This window comes from Poecilia mexicana, unplaced genomic scaffold (genome assembly GCF_051168715.1).
Source record: "Poecilia mexicana isolate PSO_F unplaced genomic scaffold, ASM5116871v1 scaffold_19, whole genome shotgun sequence".
NCBI classification, from domain to species: Eukaryota; Metazoa; Chordata; class Actinopteri; order Cyprinodontiformes; family Poeciliidae; genus Poecilia; species Poecilia mexicana.
The window spans coordinates 9,079,744-9,098,803 of NW_028263388.1; the positions used below are offsets into that span (position 1 = coordinate 9,079,744).

Below are 19,060 nucleotides of genomic sequence, written 5' to 3' on the forward strand. Positions count from 1 at the left end.
AAGACTCCAGAAAGGAGACCAAGCCGGAGATGTTTAACCATAACATGCAGCACAATGTTTGGAAAAACAAAAAAACAATACATCTGCACAAAACCCTCATGTTAACAGTCAAGCATAGTAGTGGAGGAGTGAGGACTTGCATGGAACTTCCTTCATGCCAAAGTGGTTTATGCCATGTGTGTATTTAAGGTGTAAAACGTTTTTCTGTTGCTGTTAAAATGTAATTACTGAAATACATTAACATGTTATGATATTCTAATTCACTGAGATGCTCTTGGAATGTTTAACAATAATGTTCCATGTCTACTTAAATTTTAATGTCTAAAAAACTGTTCATGAGCAGATGATGCCTCCTCTCGTGAGGTGAATATAAGGAAGAAAAGGCGGGTCACGTGTTCCTCTCGATTTTTTTTTTGTCTGTTAAATTCCTCTGTTTAAAATAATTTTGCCGGGTTTTACACCTTTCCTCCATCTGCGTGTCAGACTGCAATGCAACCCATGCTGCAGCCGACCTAACCTTCCTACGGCTATTTTTATTGTTGTTGTCATTGGTAAACATCACTCATCTGCGTGCCCTAACCGGTTTTTCATTGGCGGAAACAATTGTCTCTTGCAGTACTTCCGCCCGTTTGTCGGCTTTTGATTGGTCTGCGACTCGTTCTGGCCCCGCCCTCCTCTTCACCGTGGTGAGTCTGAGCGGTTGTGTCCCCGGTCTGGCACGTTCCTGGCTAAATCCTCCACAGTGCAAAATTGGAGCCCCCTTTCATTAAACCAGGCCAGAAAACGAACCCTTTTAATTTATCACATTCGCCACTAAATTACTGCTCCTTCCACACCTCAAAATCTGCACCAGACACCTTGGACTGGAAGATGGCGGTGGTAAGCGGGATGTTGGGGTCGGCTATAGCCCGGCTGGAGGGCCGAGAGTTCGAGTATCTCATGAAGAAAAGGTCGGTGACTATCGGCCGGAACTCTTCCCAGGGCTCAGTGGACGTCAGCATGGGCCACTCGAGCTTCATATCCCGGCGGCACCTCGAAATCTTCACCGCCGGGGAGGATGGCTCAGGCACGAGGGAATTCTACCTCCGGTGCCTTGGAAAAAACGGGGTGTTTGTTGATGGGGTGTTCCAGAGAAGAGGGGCTCCACCTCTTCAGCTTCCACGAATGTAAGTGTTGAGGGCGAGTGGCGTGAAGTGTTGCCCGTGGATTAACCTACTCGTGTTTTTTGTGTGTATTGTTATTGTTGTGTTAGCCTGCAGCAGTGATGCACGTGCTGTGTCGAGTCTGTTAGGTGCTCTTCGTGTGTACAGCAGCTACGTCACACGAAATCTCCATGTCAGACATGCTAATGTGACAATATTACTGCTTCCCCCTCCAAAAAATACAAAACCTATATTAATAACCCCTCATTAATGTTTTCGGCCACACATTTTCCCAGCCTTTGTGTTGTCATTTATCCTTTTGCTAAGGTTATTTGCTCTGTTTTCTACAATGTTCTACATGTGGAAGCTAGCTTGTAACGTGAAAGGGGACATTAGCTGGTTTTATTTCCTCACTTCCGTTGTTTTACATGTGCCACATTGATGAGTGGCTGTGAATAGTTACAGTCATCTTTTAAAAACGTTTCTGAAAATAAATCCAATGCCGAAACGAGGAATTTCACTGTTTGAAGAGTTAATTTCCCACTGCTATTGGTAAAACGCACTATATTGCTACCAACATCACACTTTGTTGAGCCAAGATAGGTGTTGTCGTTTTCCTGCCTGACTATAATAGACTCAAAGTAGCTGGTGATAAACCTAATTTCGAGTAGTAGGAAGCATATTTTAATTTTGGAGTTTACATATCAGAACCTAATTAAAAACAAACTCGTGTTTACTAGAGTCAAAAGTTATTTAAATCCAATTTAGACTTCCTTTATTTTAAGCAGCAGTCCCAAAACGCCAAAACTATGTTTTATGTTATTTACACTGGCATAACTTTTACTTTGGACAAATGTTGATGGTTACTTACACAAGGAAAGGGAAATGAGGTTGTGTTAACCATATGACCTTTATTTTTGGAACAGATTTTGAGAATGGAACAAGTAAAATATTTCTGATTATCTAAAATAGACATAATCTCACTGGACATGTCACCCAATGGAAACGTAATCCACGTTTACGTTGGAAAGCTATTAGCTTTAGCCTTTAGAATTCACCAATTTATCCTGAACAAAGACACAAAGAGTTGTCTGCCACAGGTAAAATATAAACTGCTTCTAAATGTTTACATGGCCTTCATAAACATTGTTTTCCCCTATAAAGTCTCTTGAGAGTTGAATATTATAGAGGTTCACCAATACATCAGTCAGCTGATGTATGAAGATATTTTTTTCCCAAACATTGACCACTTACTTCCACTACTGCTACTACTACTAATAATAATAATATGAATGAACCATTATTTTATTGAGGTTGGTTAACCAGGAAATGCACAGGCCTCAGTTATCATATTAAATGTTTACATTCATTGCAGCACAGTTGGAAGAAGACTGAACAGATATATTTTGTCTTTTCTCTTAAGTGAATATGGCAGAATTTACCAGCTTGAATCTAGTTGTACTACAACAATGGAACAATGTCCTTCAGACATCAGACAAAACTAGAGGTGTTTAGAGAAAGCTAAATACAACATAACGCCCCCTGATAGATGTCAAGCACGATGGCAGAGGTGTGATAAGCTGGGCTTGTTTCACAAAGCCGAAGTATTTTGTAGTTATGAACTCAACTATTCACTCCTCCTCATACCAGCGTGTTCTAGGGTCAAATGAGAGGAAAACAGGATACGGCAACAAATCCGGAACAGACTGGCCAAAACAAATCTCCAAAAAGATCGAAGGTGTTGTGAATGACCCAGTCAGTATCCAGATCTCAGCCTGAGTGAAAACACTGTGGTGGGTCCACCACAGGGCGTTGTGCAGAAAACCAAAGGGAACTTTAAGAACCTGGTAAAGACCAGATGAATTTTTCATCGTCAAATGTAAAGCCATTAAACGAAAAGCGGACCCATTTTAATTTCGTCAAGACTGCATGGAAGGAATGATGATATAATATACACATACACACACAAAAAAATCTAATTTTGCCTCTAGTTTTGTTCCATTCTCAGTATATTTTCTTACCCATAACTTCATTGGACAGATTATTTTTATTTCCATTTAATCTACGCAAGATCTGTTGAGATTGTCACGTTTAGTTGTGTGCAACTGGTCTAAATATAGCCAAGCCCATTAATAGAAAATTAGACATTTTAAGCAGGATCTGTTATATAACGGTCTTGGTTCATGCCCATATTAGATTGTTGTGAAGTCTCTGTGTTCCTCTCCGGTCTTCATTTGGAGCGCCTCGGCATGCTTGTTGCCTGGCAGAGGGGCTTGTCCGCACGCTAACATTGTGACATTGCGGTGTCGTTTCACCGCTCGGGTCCGTGTCATCCCGCAGGTGTTGCTTCCGCTTCCCCAGCACGAGTATAAAGATCACGTTCACCGCCCTGTCCAGCGACAAGAAGGAGCCAAGGAACGTGCCGGAATCACCGGTCAAACCCGTCCAGCCCCAAATCTCACCTCTGACCATCAACATTCCCGACAACATCGCCCACCTCATGAGCCCGCTGCCCTCGCCCACCGGCACCATCAGGTAGGACGATGAGCGTGCTGTTCGAGTTTGAGTTGCAATCGCAACCACATTTCTAAACATGGAGGACTCTGACCCAACAGATCCATTTTTTTTTTTATAGCGCTGCAAACTCGTGTCCGTCAAGTCCGAGGGGAGCAGGACTCTCTAGCTACAGAACGAGCCGGGTTCTCACCTCGGAAATAATAGGAGACAACTCGCAATCGGAAAACGACAAGGAGGCCTCCGGTGAAGACAGCCCAAAGGTGAGAGGTCACGGAACAGGAAGTAGGTCTGACGGGACACAGAATGTTTTGCCTGTCTTTATGGGTCTGAGCATGTTTGTACAGTCATAGTAATGAATAATAATGATAATAATAATAATAAAAAATATAAATCCTTTTGTATTTGTTCTGCTCAGCGTCCCCCTTATGAGTGCTTTCAGTCAGAGGATTCTTCAGATCTGCTGTAATACAGACTGCTACAGGAGATTCTTCACAGTCATCACCATTAGGGCTGCAACTAATGATTATTAATCAGATAAAAAGAAAGGGTCCTTTTTATATTAGAAGATAGATGCTAATAAGCAAATAATTTAATCACTTATTTAGATGAGAAAATAAATATTTTATTGCCTAAACTGCAATAACATGGCATTCCTTTGCAGGGGTGTCAAACTCCAGTCCTCGAGGGCCGGTGTCCTGCAGTTTTTAGATGTACCACAGGTACAAAACACTGGAATGAAATGGCTTAATTACCTCCTCCTTGTGTAGATCAGTTCACCAGAGTCCTGCTAATGACCTAATTATTCTATTCAGGTGTGGTGCAGCAGAGGCACATCTAAAAGTTGCAGGACAGCGGCCCTCGAGGACTGGAGTTTGACACCTGTGCTTTAGTGGATTTGAAGTGGAGCTCAAACTATACCACTGGAGGAGTTTTTACTAAAACATATTGACAGACAAAGATGTTTTCATCTTAAATGTAAAATTTCTATATGTTTTGTAGTTTTTACTTAATTACTGCTCTGAATATCTCGTTTGTTTTCAGCAAAAAGCCTTTTTTGAGTTTGAATACTCCAGGTATCGCTAAATGAACTGATGGATTATTTCAATAATCGATTAATCCAAATAATCATTATCACCATCTATAATGGCTATTTGAAGTAACTACCTCAATTTGAGTTTATCGCTGTTAAACAACAGTGAAGAAAGACATTTACACTCCCTCTAGAGAAGTAGCTGTTTCCTCTCATTAATCTGAGTTATAAGACTAATTCCAAACAACTCAAAGTCCATCATTCTACAAGAACATAGATTATTCATGAGTTTAAATTGTTTCACACTTGCTTCTCATTCTAGAAGTAGATATCTCAGCAAATTGGTTTCCCAAGTGAGACCGTACCAGAAAGTCTCAGGAGTTTCATGGGCTGTACTCAGTTCTTCCACCAGCTATGGAACTATTTATTTACCATTAAAAACAGTAATATGCTACTAGTTGTTTATCAGTTTGTATTTCATGTCTTTAGTAAAATACTTCAGTAAGAAGTTGTCTGATTTTTCTGTTGTTTCTGTTCCACTTTGATACTGGTAAATAACTTTTTTTTCAGGTCTTAATTGTACAAGACTGAGAAATAAACTTTTATTACAAAGCACATTCATTTTGCTCTCCGTTGTTGTTTGTTTGTTTCCACAGGACGACTCCAAACCTCCATATTCCTATGCACAACTAATAGTCCAAGCGATCACCATGGCTCCAGATAAACAGCTAACTCTGAATGGAATATACACCCACATCACCAAGAACTACCCCTACTACAGAACAGCTGACAAAGGCTGGCAGGTCAGTGCCTCCACCGCGTCCTCCAGGGGACTTCTGGGAAGTGGGTGTGAACAACTTCCCAAACTTAGTTTTTTTAAATGCGTCAATTACAGAAAACCTCATCCTGATTTCAAGTTACTGCAATACTTAGGCTTGGTTATTGAGCTGGAGTTCCTCAGCACTTTATTTGTTAGACTGAGTCTAACAAACCTCAGTCATCCAAAGTCGTATCTCCCTGAAAAGCTTAGTTTGTTGGAACTGCACCTTATGTGGAGAAGTGTGTACTAATACTAGTTCTCCTATATTTGTATTTAAGCCAGTATGTATAGCTGTGTAGGTGACACTACTGGATCCCAGGTTATGACTAGAAGAAGGTTTAACTGTATCAGAAAATGGATCAGACTCCAAGACCTGTCTCATTTGATGTCTAAAGGGAACTAAATTACCCTTTAAAAGTTAGAAAGAGTAGAATGAGCTCATTGTAATTTATCATGTGATTATTTGATTAATTGCTTATTGCCACAGGCTTACTGACATCCTTTTTTAAAAACCTCCAATAACTTATTCTTTTCTACTTTGTTTTATTTAAATAACACATAATGCTACTAGTGCGGTGTTGGTGTTGTGCAGCACTGTTTTTGTAGTTGCATTCTGATGTTGCCTAGTGAAATTGTGTTTATTATTCAATTCAACATATTTCTATAACACCAAATGACCAACATGACTGATTCACCTCAGTGAAATCCATAATAAATCAAATTCCAATCCCATAAAATCACATGGATTGGTTGTCGTGGAGGCTAGCTTTAACAGAAACAGTCACGTGCAGCAACATAAAATATTTCCCTCCTTTCGTCCAGAACTCGATCCGCCACAACCTGTCCCTGAACCGCTACTTCATCAAAGTGGCCCGGTCCCAGGAGGAGCCCGGCAAGGGTTCGTTCTGGAGGATCGACCCCGCCTCAGAGGGCAAGCTCATCGAGCAGGCCTTCAGAAAGCGCCGGCCCCGGGGAGTGCCCTGCTTCCGGACCCCAGTGGGGCCGCTCTCCTCCAGGTACGGCTTGCCTCCCCGCTCGCCGCCTCACCCGACGTGCTCGCCGCTCCATGTCGGTGTTTACTCTCCTCGTCGTTTCAGGAGCGCCCCTGCCTCTCCCAACCACATGGGGGTGCTGTCCGCCCACTCCAGTGGAGTCCAGACCCCAGACAGCCTGTCCAGGGAGGGATCGCCAGTGCCCATGGAGGCAGAGGCCCCCCCGGCAGCACCCACCCAGACGGCAGCAGTCCAGCCCAAGCTGGCTGTCATCCAGGAGGCTCGCTTCGCACAGAACTCCCCAGGTAAAACCTCAGATTTAACACGAACAGATCCAGCTGTTTGCTGTGTTACTAACAATTGTTTTAGTCATTGATTAATCTGTTATTTTTGATGATTAATCAATTATTTTGCCGACTAGTCGGTTAATTATTTTTATGAGTAATAGATTAGTTGACTATTTTGATGATTAATCGATTAATCTGTCAGTTATATTTATTAACTTGAAAAAAATTGGCCCTTTCTGCAGATTTTTCATTTCAGTCTTTTTAGTACAATATTAGAAATAAACTTGGAAAAATGCAATTCCTTTTTTAAATAATAAAATAAGCATTAATTACCTGAAATGCAATAACACGATGGCATTCCTTTAGTTGATCATTTTTAGCTTCTGAAGTAATAAAAATACACAATGTGAGAATCTAAGGCTTTCCACTTGACTCGACATCAATATAACGTAGGGCTGATCTGTTGATTATTTCTTTTGATGAACTGATTAATAATTGGATAGGAAAAGGTGATAGATTTTGATCAGAGTTGAACTTGGTGAAGCCACTTGAGTTTTGGGTAGAAGATGTTTACAAAGTTTTGTTAATTTAAGATTAAACACAAAACATACATCCTTTTTGCACAGTTTTGACTTAATCACGGCTCTGAATCTGTTGTTCTTATAATACACGTCCTTTTTTTTTAAGAGTCTGTTAACAATTAATCAATTATTACCTTAGTTGGCGATTAAATCAATGATGGATTCATCACGATTAATCCGACTCATCGTTTTCAGCCCTTAGGCATGCTTGTTGCTGAACTCATTTCCTGTTTCCTGTCCAGGCTCCCCCCTCAACAGCCAGCCGGTTCTGATCGCCGTGCAGCGCCAGATGCCTCAGACCACCATGAAGCCTGTGACCTACGCCATGGCGACCCCGGCCATGGTAACGACACCGGTGAGCTCCGCTCCCGTCATGCAGACCGTGCACGTGGTCCACCAGATCCCGGCGGTCACCATGGCGACCGTCGGAGGGCAGCCCGCCTCGATGGAGAGCCCCGAGCCTCAGGAGAACGGAGGAGGTGGAGGAGAACGCCAGGAGGTCAAAGGTGAACTTCGTTTGGAGCGTTCTCGTCAGGTGTTAGCCGAAGGCGTCGCTCGTCAACTCACACTCCTCTCCCATTATGCTTTGCAGTCAAAGTGGAGCCAGTCCCGTCCATCACGGCTTCCTCTATAGGCGGAGTCGGCCGCATCATCCAGAGCTCACAGGCTGCTCCCTTGACAACCGTCACCATAGTGCAGCAAGCCCCGCTCGGCCAGCACCAGCTTCCTATCAAGGCCATCACGCAGAACGGGACTCACCTGGTGCCCATCAGCACCGCTGCTAGTTCAGGTGAGTTGAAGCTATTTTGAGGAAGATGAATAGTGAAATACCTTCCAAACAAGAGTCGGCTGTTGTCAGATCATTTCATGGTACTTCACAATTATCCAATATTTAACAGTAAATAATTTAATAAACTGCAACAATAAAATAAAATGCAGTTGTAACATAAAATAAATCTGGAAATTGTTACCTTTATTCTTGTAATGAGAAAAGGAATAAAAATTTAGCTTGACCCTTATATTTCTTTATGCAGTTGACCTGAATTAAAAGTAAAGATAAATAAAACACACCTGTAAAACAAGATGGTGGCTTCAGGCGTGCTGACATCACTCTGAACTATGGAAATCCAAGGAGAAAATCCAGATTTTCCAAAAATTTGATTAGTCGATTTATCACCTAAAAATTGAGCATTTCTCTGTTTCCTCAGACTCAGAAAGTCTCTTGTGTGGTAGAAGAAGAAAATTATCATCAAATGCTGAGACAGAACAAAGATGTTGCTTGATAAGTGTTCTAAGCCTATAAAGACATAAAGCTGAGATGCCATGTGTTGCCTTGTGTTTAATACTCTGTGCAATGAGGTCGAGTTAAAAGAGCCAGTTTAGTTCACCATGATGTCAGCGTGTCACCGCAGCAACAGCCTGCCGTGCACGAAGCAGCCTCTCTCTGGCGTTTTAACGAACCCCCCACCCCCGTCCTCCGTCTCTGCAGCAAACCCTCTCCATCTCCTGGCAACGCACGCCTCGGCCTCGGCCTCCCTCCCCACCAAGAGGCAGAATGGAGAGCTGCAGGACCCGCCCGAATCCAAGAGGGCGAAAACCGACGAGGAGAACGGCCCTGCCGCCGCCGTCGGCAACAACAACGGCACCACAGACAGCGGCGGAGAGGCTGACGACAAGTAGCGCCGTCCACCTCCTACTCCGCCCCTCCACCCTTCCATCCCACCCTCCTTCACCATCCTCAAGGTGCCAAAAAGAAAAGCACTACCGATTGTGCGAACCCCGCCTGTCCGCCCCCTATCTGCCACGTATTTAATAGCAGAAAACACGATGCAAAAAAAAAAAAAGCAAAAAAATACAAAAACAAAAAACTAGAGACCAAACTGAAAATGAAACAGAAGCGTAGCTGATGACTGTGAATTCCCCCTTCCACTCCCGTCACTCTCAAGTTTGAGACCCAGAGAGCAAGAAGAAGCAGAGACAGAAAGAAAGGAAAGTCCAGAACAAAAAGTTTATCCATGCAACTTGCCCCGCCCTCCTCGCCCCCCAGCCACCCAAAGACAAACAGGAGTCTCTCCTCCTGGTAGCATTACAGAAAAATCAAAGCGTTCAACCAGTAGGCAGGCTTGTGGACATGTGGACATTCCCATCTTCGGCAGCTAGCCTCCACGTCGACCTACCTAACCGAGTCGCGAGTAGAAATGCAGTATTCCGTCGTATCTTCGGTGCGCCACGGAGCAGTTAGTTAGTTTTTTTTTTTGTGTCCGTTTTCTTTTCCTGAGGCACCCGTAATAATCCGGAGCAGCGAGCGCCGCCTCTTTAAGAAACATCCAAACATTTAAATTCTGGGAATCTTTTCTGTTGTTTTTATTTTTATTTTTATTGTTGTATGTGGACTGTTCGGTGACATGAATGTAGTCTTACTTTTTTGTTTTGCTTTTGTTATAAATATATAAATATATATTTTAGGTTTTTTTGTCATTTAAAGAAAACACTATGGAGTGGATGCTCTTTCTGTTTCTGCGAATGAAACGTGGTTCTCACTGTACATCAACAGATCTTTTGTCATATTTTCCAGATATCCTACGAATTAAAACGTATATTCCCGTGTATATTTGAGCATACGTGTCATTGAGCTTGCATGTTACAGATGTAGAAACAAAAAGTACCAGAGCAGATCATTTGAATATGGAACTGAAGAAAACTTAGACTGAATCTACGCTATACGATTCTGACCTGTGCTGCACTTAACCTCTTAGTTTTTTTAATTATTATTATTATATTGTTTTGTATTTGCTCACTTGTTTTCCCCGTCATCATCGGCTGTGTTTATCTTTGTGTTGAAGCTGATTTGCTTGGTTTTCTTTCCTTTATTGTTTTTTATTTTTAATTTCAGGCGACAAAGTAAGGCTTTTCAGCTTGTATTCTATGTTCTATGAGCTAAAGCAAGTGATAATTGTTCGTTCTGCTTCAGTGGAAAAATGCTTTTTTTTTTTTTTTTATAAATTTATTTAAACACAGATTCTCTCTGTATTTCTTTGAGTAAACCCTCTCAGTTGAGCAAATGCAGAGTCTATATATTTATTTCTTTGTGTGGAAATGAAGGGGTTGGGTTTTAGTTCAAATGTTGCCAAAGATTAACAGTCTGGTTTGTAATGGGATAAAATCAAAATGGCTCCTATAAAAGTGTTAATGTTTGCAAAAACACTAAAAAAGGAGTACAACGCATCAGGGTTCCATACTTTCCTAGAGTCTAATTGCCATTTTATTTAGTCTGTGTGCATTTTGAAGGAAGGTCTGAATGAAAAAAAATCCTTTCATAATATACAGTAAACACAACACTTTGCAAAAGTATTCATCCAACCCCTTTAATGTTTTTATCCTGCTTCCTGTTAAAACCACAAAACTCATTGGGTTTTCTTGTGACTTTGATAAACACAATTGTGAGGCAAAAGGAGAGCCCTGCAAAGTTTTTCATATTTTTATTCGCCTTTTAAGATCTGGAAAGTGTGGCATGTTTGCATTTAGTCCCTGCTTGGAAATTTCTACCACTAGCTCATCAAACTGTTTGTTTTCATAGTAATTACAATGAGAATTACTAACATTAAAGTTCCCAACATGCCTACAGGATGAAATTAGCATTTGATCCTCTAGCAAAACAGGATTTCGAACCGGAAAAACCTTATTTAAAATTTTTGGTCATTGACTTTAAGGAAATGCAATCCATGAGTCATCTTCAGTGTTCCCACCAAACGAAACAAGTCATCCAAGAGGTGGTATGAAAACTTTAGAGGGCCACTGTTTGCCTCTTTCTAGCTGGATTATTCCTATTATTTGTCAAACAATTAGCAGTATATTAGGCTGCTCCTCTAATTTGATCTTTCAGCACAGCAACATTAAAATCGGTTATCAAACTGGGAAATGTTCTTCTGCATTATCAGAACTAGTACATCTGTCAGATTTTTAAAATAATTTAAAATTGGTCTGTTCTTTGACATAAACTTAAACGGGGCACTCTTGAAAGCTGCAGTACATGTTATTTTTACATATTTGTTTAAACTATCACGATGTAATAGCGCAGAATGAGAAAAAAAAATAGTGGAAATACAACCAACCAATCAGAGCCAGGATGGTCTTAGCACGGTCACTCACGCTCGTGCGCGCACTCTCAAAAGTGTTAATGGTGGAAAAACAACTTGCAGCTCCAGAAAATCCGTCTATCCGCCATTATCGGTGGCCATACTAACTATCCTGAACGTTCATGGCAGGCTATGTTATGGGGAAACTAGCTGTAATGTGGGAAACCAGCTGCAGCTTAGCTAAGAGCAAAGGGGACGGAGAAACAACGTGAATGAGTGTGTTCACGTAAACAAACTTGTGATTGGATGTTTCTGACCAAGTGGCGCATTTCTTCAGATAGCACTGGGAGATGGCAGAGGAGCTAGATTTATTCAAAATTAAATTCCTTAGCAACAGCAACAACGTAGCAACAGTTTTAACAAATACGTTAAAAGTTACATACTCTTGGGGGCCCCCTACTGGCGACATAGGCCTATTTCAGGGATTTTCCTTTACCTGCCTCATTGCAGTAATTTGACAGCGAAAGTAAGAGTTCATCAAACCTATCTGGAAAAGCAGATGTTAAATTTTATTCACATATTTAAATGCACATTTTACAATCATTAAGTGTATCAGAAACTGGTTGGCTGAGATCTCAGTTTACTCAGCATCCCCCTCTAGTGGTCTGCGACTTCCGAGCGCTGCAAATGCACGTTCGGATGCAAGAAGAAGCCACAAAAATGAAATGTGTTTTTGCAACAAATCAACTGAAGGCTGTGACAATTAAAACAAAACAAAAGATTGTCACTAGTTTCATTGCGGTGGATGCAGACAGACTTCTCCAGAGGTTGCTGACGGATCAGCTCAAATGGCAAAAACAAAAACAAGTGTAGTGAGGAAGGTGCAAAGTGACCAATAACACGAGGCAGAATCAAAATATAAATTATGAATGCAGTCAAGAAATATCTTTCTATTTTTTGTTTTGGAGGTGGCTCTCACAAAGAAATCTGATTGAAATCGATTTAACTAAGACTTAACATGCAAACTTTTTCTCGGTGTAATTACTTCCTCCATGAAGCCAATCTGTTGAAAGAACTTCTCTCTCAAAATATAAATCTTCCAGCTTTTCTCACAAATTTCAGACTAAACGGAGTATTGCACAACAAATAAAGTGAAAAACAAAAACAAACAAAAATACAGGTTAATTTTTTTGTTTTTTTAAGCTACTGTTCTGTACAGCTCTATGTGGTTAGTTCAGTCAGGTGTGTATATACAAGCAAAGAAAAACCTATGAACACTAAGGTGATGCCTAACAAAGCGGGATCCCCTCACACACCTAATAATGTTATACACTTGGTATACTTGGTGTGTGTGTGTGTGCGTGCGTGTGTTTTTTATCTGCGATAATATGTGTGCACACACTCTCTTCAGTTTCAGAGGCACTCTACCTGTAGTTTGGGGTTAGGCGGTGTTAGTTATCCAAGCCATCTTAACTATCGGGACGGGAATAAAAATAGCCATCGGAAGACATCGTAAAACTGTTTGTATTTCAGAAAAAAAAAAAACAAAAACAAAAAAAAACTTTCCCTCATCGCCGTGGATTTGGTTTGGGAGTAAAGGCGGCGCACGTCACATTTCCTCAAGTCTCCCACTAATCCTCCAAAAAAAACAAAAAACAAATCTGTGCTTTGTTGTTTTCTTTGTCCTCTCCATCTGATGCTCTGATGATCCAGAGTCTCTGCAGATAAGATGAAGTGCAAAGTAGAACTTCTAATTCCTCAGAAACAAACAAAAACAAAAAGGGAAAGGACAAAAAAAAATGTGTTGCTCAGCAGGAAGTCACGAGGGTCATATTTTCTCGTCAGTCATCTCCAGGAACTGAGCGTACACGTCTCTGGAACACTCCCCCTTTTGGTTAAACAGAAACTTGTAGTAGCTGCCGTCAGCACAAATGGCTGCAGAAAGAGAGAGAGAGAGAGAAGAAGACCTGAGCAGGAGCAGATAGAAGAATCTGTTTTCTAGGTCGGTGACTTCCTTGGTCCCGAGTCTGATAGATGTGTGACACAATGAGTCATCCTTTTCCCAACAGGCGTCCCGCTGCTAGCTCACCTATGACGGCGTTGGGCTCCGTTCCGAAGGCACATACGCAGGGGGAGCCCGACGGCACCTGGAACTTGGAGAAGCTCCACTTGGAGCTGAAGTATTTGGGGAGGAAGCTGGCGGATGCCAAACTGCAGAGGAGAAAGGCGAAGTTACAACTGGTTCTAAGAGTTACTGCAAAACCATTGACTTCCTCTGAAATGTTCCACATTTTGTCACATGACAAAAGAACAAACCAATATGTTTTTTCTTTCTTTCTTTCTTTGTTTTATGTAACAGAGCAGCACAAGCTAGTTAGTTGTGAAGTTGAAAAAAAGATGATAAGCGGTTTCCAGAACTTTCTACAAAGTCTTAGGTCTTCAGCATCGCTTTAGAGCCGATGACTACGGTGGTCGGAAGTTGCAAAAACACAAGGCAAACTGAGCTACAAGCACATGAACGATGGAAACGGCAAAACACAAAACAAACAAAAACAGAAAATGTGGCGACAAAACAAAAAAAGAAAAAAAGCAACAAGAATCCAGGAAGAAGAAGTGAAGGGAGAAAATGCCATGATTATAATAAAAACGGCAAGTATGAAATGCTGCAGGCAGTAGAACAGACGTGCTCCAGACCACTAGGGGGAGTCAGTCAATAAATCATGTGGGACCAGATGGTCAGTAAAGACCTGATATTGTATTTTATGATTTAATGGGAAATTCAGAAGAACGATTGACGAAGGAAGACAAATGGTGTTATACTTTATGGCTTTTTACAAACATGCAGTCTTTTACAGAACAGCTCCAGATTCCACCTACTGGTCTGGAGGACTTCCATCGGCATCAAATTATTATTAGTAGGATTTTGAAATGATTGTGAAAACAGTCATTTTGAATAAAGATCTACATGAACTTAATCTAAGATTTTTTTCTCATTAAAATGATGATTTGCTCATAATTTTAAGACATTTTCTTATAAAATTATTATAGTTCTGATAAAACTCTGACTATATTCTAATTAAACAAAAGTTCAATCATCTACACTGAATGACTGAAATATAAGCCACTTTCAGAAGAAATTTAGATTAAAATCATAAGTTGGATATGACATAAAAAACAAACAAAAATCTGATTTTATTTTGATTTTTTATATTGCCCAAAACTATCATCTTTGTTTTTCGTCAACTTTACAATTGTGCTGATCTAATCACATAAAATCGTTGAACGTTTGTGCTTACAATGCAACAAAATGTGAAAATCGTTAAGACTGCGTGCGTCCTCCGGCCTCAGGGGCCATGAGAACACAGACCTCGACTGTTTGTTCCTTTTGGGGTCTTCCGCAGCGAAGATGTGTACGGTGCCGTGGTCGCTGGACACGCAGATCAGAGACGCGTCCTGATTGAAGTTGATGCTGGAAGCCACAAATAAAACAAAACAACAACAAAAAAAAAACAACACATAAGCAGATTTCCTATCAGAGTTTTTCCTTTTAAAAAAATACAAGATAAATATCCAAGGTTCTTTCCCTCACCAGTAAATGTTGGCCGTCTGCGAGCCTCGCCGCAGCTCCTGGATGAGTTGCCCCGCCGACGTGTCGAAGATCCTGATCAGAGTCCCCTGCGGAAACGTGACGGGAATTAAGTCGCGGGAGGTCAGAGGTTGCCAACCCCCCCCTTCCAAACCAACATCCAACAAAAAATTAACAAACTCTCCGCACTTTCTCCGACGCCGTGGCTATCCTGGTTCCCTGCAGGTTGAGTGCGATGCAGCACAGCGCCCCCTCGTGGGCGGGGATGTCGACGGGCGGCTTCTCGGTGTTGGCCAGGTCCACGATCTGCACGTGGCCCGAGTGCGTTCCCGGGAACGCCAGCAGGGAGTTGTTGCTGTTGGGACACAGCACACACAGACCTGGAACAAACGAGACGGCGGCGGCTTAGAAACAACGAGACGACTGCTGTGATGACTAACGAGTCGGCCGGTCCGGACCGGACGGGCGTCGGCACCGACCTTTGGGGTTGTAGCAGGTCTCGAACACGTGCAGCTGATGCGGGTTGTGCGTGAAGGTGAACACTTTGATCATGGAGTCTAGGACTACCACAATCCTGAAAGAAAAAAAAAAAAAAAAAACCCACACACATATGCAGTAGTCGAATGTTTCCAAAGGGAAAATGGAGGCTTCCGCGGGCGGGAGCCCATCCGTACCTGTCCCGCCGAAGCTTCACCGCTTTCACCTCTGTGGAGAACTCGATTTCGATCACCGTCTTCTTCTTCAGGTCGTCCCAGATCATCACTAGAACGTCAACCAATCACACGAATCAAGAGCGTCGCGACGCAACATGAAGGAAAATTAAAATACGGCATCCAAGTTGTAGCTCAGAAAGGCTGAGCGGAGGATGGGAATAACACGCTTCCCCTGAGATGACAGGAGCTTTTTTTTTTTTTTTTTTAATAGTTTCCAACTGCAGGAGGCTTTCAGTCAAAAGAGCTCAAAATGACGGTTACAACTTACCGGTTATGTTAGTAATCGACTATTATAACGATTAATCAGATTTTAATAAATTATTTTAAATCTACGTCTGCAAACAAAATGCCTTCAACAGTTATTTCTGTTTGACTTAATAGCGATCTTATAGGGCTGATCTGTTGATTTTATTTTTTGTCTTTTAACTGATTAATAATCGGACAGAAAAAGGTGCCTAATAGGAGATTTATTTATTTATTTATTTTTATTTTACAAAATGTCATCTGAGTGAAGCTAAAACTGCCACTCAAGGAGTTCTGGGTAAAACATATTTACAGACAAAGAAGTTTTTTTTAATTATGTTTTTTGTAAAGTTTTGGCTCACTTACGGTTCAGACTATGTTGGTCTTTCAGCATCTGACCTTTTTTTTTTTAAGTCTGTGCACTCCAGTCAACTATTAAATGCTTGCTAATTACTTGACGATTATTTCAATAATTGATTCATCGTGATTCATCCGACTAATATTGTAACATTAAAACACAACTACTGTGAAAACCTAAAGTTTTTCCCAAAAAGAAAAAAAAAGTACAAGATGGAGTGCTGTAAAAAATAAGAAGAGCTTCTTCATACAACTCCACCTTGTAGATCTGCAGACAAGAAATAGGGATGGAAATAAACTGCTGGAATCCTTAATATGAAGACTGAAACAAGAAATTAGAATACTTAAAATTAATTTTGTGGGAATTTTAAAGATAAACTAAGAAGACTAAGAAAGCTTCAGAGTTTGCTGCTCACTCACATAAAATGCCACTGAAAGTTATTGAGGTTTGTGGTTCCACACCGCAAAGGCAAACTGCATTTTAAGCTTTATGAAAACTTCTGCAAACGAAACCTGCAGACATTTTCTCATCTTCATTTTTTTTCAGTAGGAATGTGGCAAACATACCTTTATTAGTTGGGTACTTGGGTTTCTTCCCTCCTCCCACCAGCGCCAGGTAGTTACACCTAAACAGCATCTCCACATGGCCAACGCCTCCCTCTAGGAACTCTGAAATACAAACACAGGGATATTTCCAATCTCTGTAACAGATCTGTGAATACAAGAGAGCGTGACACAAACGGTCCTGCACTGTGGTGTGATGTAAATTCAGACAAAGGAGAAACAGAATGCTTTTTAGGAAACCGTACAAATTTGCATCCTAAATTATATGCCTTGCTTACTCAAATTTAAGGCGTTACATTCAAGTAAAAGTGTGGTACATTTCCAAGAGTGAGAAAAACAAAAAAAAGATTTTGCACTTATCTTATACTCATTGATATGATATCGTCTGGTTACCTTGCTTTTCCTTTTCTTTGAGAGGATCTGTGTTGTAGACACGAAATCCATTCTCCATTCCACAAGCAAAGCATCCTGGACAAGAACACAAAGACCCAACAAATACAACAAAATTCTCTTTCTCTATATATGTGTATATATTTTATAATCATTCCCAAAGAGTCAAGGTAACAGGAAGTAGAAAAATAAATGTTGAAGATGGAACCACTGACCACAGATTGAAACAAACCATTAACCTCCACTGTTATTTATAGAGAACTGGCACTTCGTGGTAGAGATTGCACTGGTCCGTTCTGGGTTCATTTAACAATTTAGTTCCAGTTATGTCAAAGTTTTATACCTTGGCTTAAAAAAAGGGTAACGAGGTATAAAAGAAGAAATTTAAAGACACTTCACGGCCCGTACAGTGTCTTTATGAAGAACTTAGGGAAAAAATACGTTGCTAAATCACGTCTTATACGGTAACTTATTCTGAAAAGTACTGACGAGAAAGTACTGTGGAAATAAATAACTTGTGGGAATTCAGAACAGCCCTGAGCTAACCTTAGTACTGTTGACATAGCTGCTTTTAGCGGATAGCCGCTATGTTCGAAGGATTTTTCTGCTAGCAGTAGCATTAATGCTAAGTTAGCATACAACACCCATTACACATAACCCTTTTTTCCCACCTTGTGTTTATCTATATTTTCTATTGCTGGGTTCCCGAGTCATTATTTTGTCAGTCAGAATATTTGTAAGCAATAAACTAAAGTGGCAGCTGCAATTTTAGTTGGCCAAATTCAAGTGTACGAGCTAATGCTAATGTTAACTTTGTCGGTAATTTAACCTGGCAGTTCAAAGGTAACGCAGCGCTTTTAGAAAATATTTGTTAATGTAAAAAAATGAATGCGGAATTTAAGAAACAAGGACTGACGTGTCACACTGAGACAACTAACACGCAACGAATTGTGTATCTATGACGTTTCTCAATTTTATTAGACGGGGGGGAAATAATGATCATTACGACTATGATTCTTACCGTGATCCTGGTTAAATCCAGCATAAAGAAGCCCATTTCCATGTGGATTGGACGGTAGTAAATTCATCGTTATAACAAAGTAACCAGCGATGTTAAACGAGTAAAAACCCAACAGTTTTTGTCCGTTAGCTAACTGGCTACCATTCCTCCACCAGAGTCGGGCTTTTGCTGGACAGAGCGAAGAAGAAGAAAACAAAAAACAAAAAACAAAACCGGGGCTGTCTCTCGCTGTCAGGATCGAAGGGAATTCACTTGTCTCCAGTGGATGTCGTAAATGCGTGTCAACATAACGTCATCATCAAATAGTTTGAGTTAAATGTAGACGCCTTTCAACAATTCCAGGGCAGATAAATTACAATCCTATACCCAATTAAGTAATTTCATTTTACTTAAAATCTGTATTTTTCCTTTTTTCAAAGATAGTTTTTATTCGGGAGTAACCCTGTTAAAGCAAGCCCAAGGTAAATAACCACTAGGGTGTCGTCAGACATTGCATCTCTCAGTTAGGAAACCATGTACAAAAATACATAAAAAGCGTGCACAGAAGGCTGATGATGTCTTACCTGCCACCAATGCCGCAAAAGCCCCAGTGGCCTAATGGATAAGGCACTGGCCTCCTAAGCCAGGGATTGTGGGTTCGAGTCCCATCTGGGGTGGTACTTCATTTTTTATTACCACTTCCTCACATTTCACAAATACTCCTTTTTCAGTCAATAACACCATGAAGAATTAAAACACCAT

General features: G+C 41.0%; 2 protein-coding genes and 1 non-coding gene across 4 annotated transcripts; 2 read left to right on the forward strand and 1 right to left on the reverse strand.

Annotated features, from left to right (window-relative positions):
* The first annotated feature begins 653 nt into the window (after positions 1–653).
* On the forward strand, positions 654–10,431 carry foxk2a (forkhead box K2a). Of its 2 annotated transcripts, XM_088000884.1 has the most exons (10): positions 655–879; positions 982–1,166; positions 3,483–3,677; positions 3,778–3,919; positions 5,346–5,492; positions 6,332–6,525; positions 6,607–6,806; positions 7,612–7,875; positions 7,962–8,159; positions 8,859–10,431. In XM_088000884.1, exons 1-10 carry the CDS (start codon positions 871–873, stop codon positions 9,047–9,049), a joined length of 1,725 nt encoding a protein of 574 aa, XP_087857010.1. In that variant the 5' UTR covers positions 655–870; the 3' UTR covers positions 9,050–10,431. The 2 variants fall into 2 exon arrangements, with proteins under 2 accessions (XP_014828244.2, XP_087857010.1); XM_014972758.2 differs by having other exon boundaries at positions 654–1,166.
* Positions 10,432–11,993: 1,562 nt separating this feature from the next.
* wdr45b (WD repeat domain 45B) lies at positions 11,994–18,663 on the reverse strand. The gene is made up of 10 exons (XM_014972759.2): positions 18,320–18,663; positions 17,302–17,376; positions 16,912–17,013; positions 15,706–15,793; positions 15,511–15,605; positions 15,221–15,411; positions 15,035–15,120; positions 14,813–14,914; positions 13,535–13,656; positions 11,994–13,380 (listed from the first exon to the last, which is right to left on the reverse strand). The coding sequence occupies exons 1-10, from the start codon at positions 18,384–18,386 to the stop codon at positions 13,274–13,276; spliced, it is 1,035 nt and encodes a 344-aa protein (XP_014828245.1). The 5' UTR covers positions 18,387–18,663; the 3' UTR covers positions 11,994–13,273.
* Positions 18,664–18,902: 239 nt separating this feature from the next.
* On the forward strand, positions 18,903–18,975 carry trnar-ccu (transfer RNA arginine (anticodon CCU)). The gene has a single exon. It is a non-coding gene; the product is annotated as a tRNA-Arg (tRNA).
* Positions 18,976–19,060: the final 85 nt, after the last annotated feature.